The sequence below is a fragment of the Zonotrichia leucophrys genome, chromosome 1 (assembly GCF_028769735.1).
Source record: "Zonotrichia leucophrys gambelii isolate GWCS_2022_RI chromosome 1, RI_Zleu_2.0, whole genome shotgun sequence".
Taxonomy (NCBI): domain Eukaryota; kingdom Metazoa; phylum Chordata; class Aves; order Passeriformes; family Passerellidae; genus Zonotrichia; species Zonotrichia leucophrys.
The window spans coordinates 72,279,194-72,285,193 of record NC_088169.1 but is presented as its reverse complement, the minus strand read 5'-3'; the positions used below and the strand labels follow the sequence as shown (position 1 = coordinate 72,285,193).

Here is a 6,000-nt window from a genome sequence, read left to right as displayed (position 1 = left end):
CCCCCTTGCAAAATTCTCCTTCTCTAGAGTTCTCTTTCAAGGCTCCACCAATGACCTTCCTGGACCCCTCTACCTCAGCGGTGGACATCATCATTCACACCATGCAATCTCTTCCCCCAGCCCCCAAGATATTATATTTCTCCTCCTTTTCTCCCTCCTGCCTCTCACCCCCCACCATTCCCAAATGAGCCTGTCTTTAGGTTTTGTGCTCAATTCAAGGGTTTGCCGGAGTGTCCTCTCCCCCTTGCTAGGCTCCGCATCGTGCCCAGTCCTTGAGCTCTGCTCAAGAACGCTTTTGCAAATGCAGGAGACCTTCTGGCCCTTTGCTGATTCACACAGCTCTTTTCGAAGGGCAAAACCACAATAACACCAATTCTGGGCATCGTAAGAAGAAAGAGAAACCCTCTCTCCACTTGCCGAGTCTCTCCCGACAGTTTTAAATAACTTCATTTTGAGGGGCGGGGGAGGGATTGGGGGCAAGGAGAACACATATTTCGCACTGCACCCCTATCTCCCCCCATACCACCTCCTACTCGCTTCTCCCTTCTCTCCAGGGCGCTCTTACACACTGGGGCCGAGCTAGGAGCCACGGGTGGCCCGCGGGGCGTCCCGGGCGGCGGCGGGGCCCCGGCGCTTCCCACACCGCCAGCGGCATCCCCGAAGATGCCCCCGGCCGCGCAGGGGCAGAGCGGGAGGGCTGCGCACTGCCGGGGCGGGGGGCCAGAGCGGAGAAGGCAAAAACTGCGGCGTGGGCAATACCGACCCGCACCACCCGCCCCGGCTCCCCGAGTTCCCGCGGCCCGCCGGTTCGCCCGCCGGAGCTGAGTTTGAAGCCCGCTTGGGACAGCGGCAGCCCGGTTACCTGCGGCAGAGCGGGCCGGGGCCGGGCTACGGAGCGGTGCGGGGCGGGCTCGCCTCCGCCTCCCCTGCGGCGGGGCCGGGCCCCGGGCCGAGCTGGGGCTGGGCGGGCAGGGCGCAGCCCGCCCCGCTCCCCCCGCCAATGTCAGCGGGGACTCGGGCTATGCGGGCATCTCCCGAGGAGCCCGCTTCCCGCAGCGGGCGGGCGCGGTATATTTAGCATCGCGTCGCTTTATTCCTCCCCCAAAGTTTCGCCCACTTATTTATTTATTTGCCGGCGAGCGCCGCGCTGCCGCAGAGCAGCAAGAGCCGCTCCGCGCCGTGCCGAGCGCTGGAAGCGGCTCGGTATTGCAGCAGGTAGGGCTGAGCGCTAGGACCTCGGAGAATCCTTCCAGCAGCAATCAGGACTACCTTAAACCCAGCCCAATGCCTCTTCCTGCGCCACTCTGCGTGCTGGATGGAGATCCACAGTCAAGAGCTGCAGCTCAGTGCTGGAGTACAACATTTCACAGGGAGCCCTGCAGAAGCAACACCTGTTTCGAGCCAGCCAAGAAAGACACAAGCACTTGTATGTTGCTGCTTTGCTTGTGGATCGTCAATAATCCTAAACCAGTGGACATCTGCTGAGCCTCCTGAGAATTCTGGATAATAGATTTGGACGTCAAAAGTTTTTTTTTCCTTTTTCTTTTTTCCATTTTTTTTTGGATTTATCTCAGCCAACAACGTGAGATTTCCCCCCTCCCCCTTTGCAGGATTCATGCTGATGTATGCAGTCTGTTATAGAGTAAAAACAGCGCATGCCTTTCTGGAGTCAGAATCCATAAATCCTGACGTAGCCTGTGCATCTTAAAAAAAAAATCCCTATAACGCCTAGGTATTTAAGTTGCTATGGTCATTCTTATCTTAAACCAAATGGAGAAACTACGGATTTTTTTCTTTATTACAGTTGGATGGGCTGAAGACCGTATTGCTTGCTAAGAGCTGGGGATATATGCATTTATATAGATATACACATCTATATGTTTATAAATATGTCAGTGTGTGAGTATAAAGTGGTGGTTTCTTAGACTAACTGGTTTGACCTTGAACCTGTACCAGTCAAAACAGAATATTACTTTTATTTATGCATTTAATGGATTGAAGAAAGAACATTTTCTCTGTAACTGCGCTAGGGAGGGGAGAGGAGTGGAATATACCTAATCTTATATCTCCTGGGTTTGGCACCATCATTATTGTTTATTCTCATTCTCTAAAAGCAGAATCTTCTGATGGCTCCCTTAGGTGAAGTTGGGAACTATTTCGGTGTGCAGGATGCAGTACCCTTTGGGAATGTGCCCGTTTTGCCGGTGGATAGTCCGGTTTTGTTAAGTGACCACCTGGGTCAGTCTGAGGCAGGTGGGCTACCCAGGGGGCCTGCGGTCACGGACTTGGACCATTTAAAGGGGATCCTCAGGCGGAGGCAGCTATACTGCAGGACTGGATTTCATTTAGAAATCTTCCCCAATGGTACTATCCAGGGAACCAGGCAAGACCACAGCAGATTTGGTAGGTATTTTCCTTAACCCTTTAGTGGTCATGTGATGAAATAATGGGGCAGAACTGCGGGCGGGGGGACGGTGGGGGGTGCGAGGCGGGCGGGAAGGGGGATTTGTGTTGATGGCTGATCCGCCGAGGGGAAAAATGAATGTGTCCGGGGGTGCAGATGTACACGAGCGGCATCGCCGCGGCGGAGCAGGAGCCCTTGGCGGGTGCTCGGTAGCGATGTTTGTGTAGCCCCAAGTACTGCTTAAGAGCAGACGCGTACTGGGAGGTGGTAGTGGCGGTGGTGGAATTTTTGCTCGGGACGTTTCTGCTGAATGATTTGATTTCGCGAGTTTAAAGGGTTTTTAATCATTAACCACCACAATTTAAAATTCACCGAGTTTCCTGGAGGGAGTGGCTCTCGTCCTATACGCAAATTGACGAGGGCTTTTCTTTCGTTTTCTCTGCCGATTACCTGCCCTAGTAACTGCCCGAATTGCACAGCCTGTCTGGTTCGCTGCTCGGCGAGGATTTAGCGGCAGCGCGCCCGCAGCCAGGCTCTCCGCCCGGCCGAGCCCGCACCCGCAGCCGTGCGGCAGTGCCGGTGACAGGCGCCCCGGGAAAGAGGGAGCGCAGGTGGGGTCCGGAGCCAGCCGGGAATCCTGCGCCAAAACCTGCCTTTCTCGAGCTGTGTGGCGTGTCACAGCGAATTTGAAAAGAGCATTCCCTGGGTTGCCTTTCCAGGGGACACTGTTTGTGACTCTGCAGCGAGGGCTGGAGGGCTGCTGGCCCCGGCCGCTCCGGAGAGCCTGTGCACGCACACACGCACACATGCACACGCACACGCACACGCGAGTCCAGTGGGCCTGGAGCTTTTCGGCTGCCAGGGAGTCTGTTAAAGGCCCGGCAGATTGAATGTATGAAAGTGACTAAAACAGCCTGGCTGAGCTGATACTTTGGGGGTTTTTTTAAGGAGGGGTGCGGAAAATATGCCAGGTTAGTTCGCCACGCTCCCAGCTGTTGGAAGGAGTTAACTTGTGAGTGAACCAACCTGACAACACTTAAATTCGGTCATAAAAACAAAGTCCTGTGTTGATTTTTTTTCTCTCCTTGTATTTTAATGCCAGATGTTGAACGATATCTAAGCTGCACTTTATTGCTTTGTGAAGCTATTTAGATAATGCCGGTGTTGAAGGAGATGATCTCCAAAGGGCTCATAAGGGAAGCGGAGAGGGAGGGACGGGGGAGGAGAGGACTGAGGCTCTCGCATGGTCGCAGGTTCATCCTCCATCCGCTGCTCCCTGACACTCTCACGCTGCTTACAGGCTCTTCCTCCCTCCCACGCCGCCCGCCCGCGGTCTCCGGGGCTGGGTGCGGGGTGGGGGCAGCCTCGCGGCTCTCCCGGGGGCGCAACATCCACGCTTCCTGGCGAGAAAAAGTGCGGAAAGTGTTTCAGGCAGACGCGTAGTGAGGGGAGCGGGGCGGGGGGGCGGGGGTGTGTTGCAGCCAGGCGTTTTCCTTGGCACGGGCAGGCGCCGCGCGTGGCTGCCGCAGGTTCCCCGTGCCCGCTGCGCTGCGGGCTCGGGGCGCCGGGCTCGGGGCGGTGCGGAGCGGAGCGGGGCCGCAGCAGGTGTAGGGCGCTGCGCGCACCGGCAGCCGCGGCGGCGGGGGGCTGGCCGCCCGCGGGGCCCCGCCGCCCCCGGAGGAGGGCCGCCAGCTGCTCCCTTCGCAAGGCGGCCGTGACCACATTATTCGTGGCGTCTATTTTTAAAAATGGCTTTCCAGCCGCAGTTGTAGGAAGCTGACAATTCCGAGGGGCAGTTCTTCCACCCCTTGCAGCGCCTTGGCTTTAAATAGATTTTTTTTTTTTTTTATCCTTGTCGGTTTGATCTCTCTCTTCCCCCCACCGGGACGCGCTTCCCTGGTAACTCTTTTCCCCATGTAGCGCGCCGGTGATGCCCCTGCTCGCTCCGGGGCTGGGAAGACCGGGCACGGCAAACCCGTGGGATGCCTAGGGGCTCCCGGCTTCTTTGCGGGAAGGTACTTTTGTATCGGTGCCGTGACATTGCTGTTGTGTTTGCCAGAAGGTCACAGAATAGCTGGTGCTATTTGAGTTTGGGTGATTTTGAAATCTTCTGATGATCCTGGGGAGGTCTGCATCCCATCTCGGGAAATGCCCTGGGGAGAGCGGGCTCACATGGTCTCCTGCCAGCGTGTGCGGGAAACCTGCGTGCGCGTGTGTGGATGCGGGGGTGCGCGTCAGAAGGAAGTTTTTCTCCAGGAATAAGGAGGACAAAGAGAAAACCCCGGGGGCTGCGCGTAAACTCCTCTCTGGGCTCTGCCCTGTGGGAATCCCCCTCCCCGCACACACCTCTGGAGAGACATCAGATAAGAGTAATTCTTTTGTGATGCTATGTTGGATGTGTGCCTATTGCATACAATGAACCGAGCCATATTGTGTGTCTATACTCGCCCGGTTCTGGGAGCCCTGGCATTTCGCAATTCCTGCAGCAAGATGTCCATCTCTAAAAGAAAAGCTCCCCGGGAGAACCCGGCTGGGTCCCCCCCGTAATGTGATCTCAGGTGATCAAAGCCTTATCTCTCCCGGGTCACAAAAGAAATTTTTTTGATGCAGTCTCCTTTAGTGTAGGGCATTGGCTAGACAGTAGAGTCATTGTAAATTCAGGAACTCTTTAACAGCGGAGAGGCGTGTCTCTGTGCGTCAGCACAAGTACTGCATGCACAGCACTAAAAAAATAGGAGCATGCAGGAAAAGGAAAAAAAAAAAAGCTTGTCAGCAGGTGACCTCCGCTCCCCGGGACCTGCTGCTACAAGGAACCGCTGCGTTCATCATCTGCGGGAGCCGCGCAGCCGCCCGCCCTCCGCCTGCCCGGCCCGCCCTGCCTGCTCGGCGCTGGGCTGGCGGGGCGGGCTGAGCGCCGGGCGGGCGCGGGGGCGGCTCCGGCCGGGGGTCCCTGCGCTGCCGCCCCTCCGTGCGGGGCGCGGTGGGCGGGCCTGCCCCCAGCGCTGTCTCCGGGGAAAGCCAGCAGGCCGGGGCGGGGCGGGGGGAAGGTGATGCGTACGGGGAAGGCGCTGGCCCCCGGCACTGGGAATCGTGGGCCAGGTTTTAGGCGGAGGGAAAGGCGCCGAGCAGGCCCGACAGTCTCCTCCGCTATTGAGCGTTGCGGAGGGGAGGGGATGGGGGGCGGGCAGGGGCGCTGTGAGAGCCTGAAACTGAAGCAGGGCCCTGCTGCCTGGGGGTGCCGTGTCTGTCTGCGCTTCCGTCTTTTAATTGGCATCATGTGGGGGAGCGGGCGGGGTGGTGACAGCTGCGACAGGCGGGACGCATCCCGGCGGAGCGCTCAGCCCCGCGCAGCCCCGCTCCGCAGCCGCGGCCGGAGGGCGGGAGGCCGAGAGGGCGGCGCCGGGGGCAGGGGGGCGCAGGGGGAGCTCCTTCCCTCGCCCCATCTCCGCGCTGACCTCCCGGCGGCTTCTGAGACACGAGGGGCTCCGCTCCCCTCGCCCCGCTGCCCGGGGAGAGAACAGGCCGGAGGGTCCCCCCGCGCTCCCCCTGCGCTCCCCTTCCCCTGGAAGCCGTACAAAGAGGGGGCTGGCAGAGAT

At 58.6% G+C, this 6,000-nt stretch overlaps 1 protein-coding gene across 1 annotated transcript in view; it reads left to right on the top strand.

Annotated features, from left to right (window-relative positions):
• Positions 1–1,108: 1,108 nt before the first annotated feature.
• FGF9 (fibroblast growth factor 9) overlaps positions 1,109–6,000 on the top strand; it is a 28,600-nt gene continuing 23,708 nt past the window's right edge. The window contains exon 1 of the mRNA XM_064717395.1: positions 1,109–2,403. Coding sequence (XP_064573465.1) covers positions 2,127–2,403 — 277 coding nt within the window. The 5' untranslated portion in view covers positions 1,109–2,126. The remainder of the gene's footprint in view (positions 2,404–6,000) is intronic.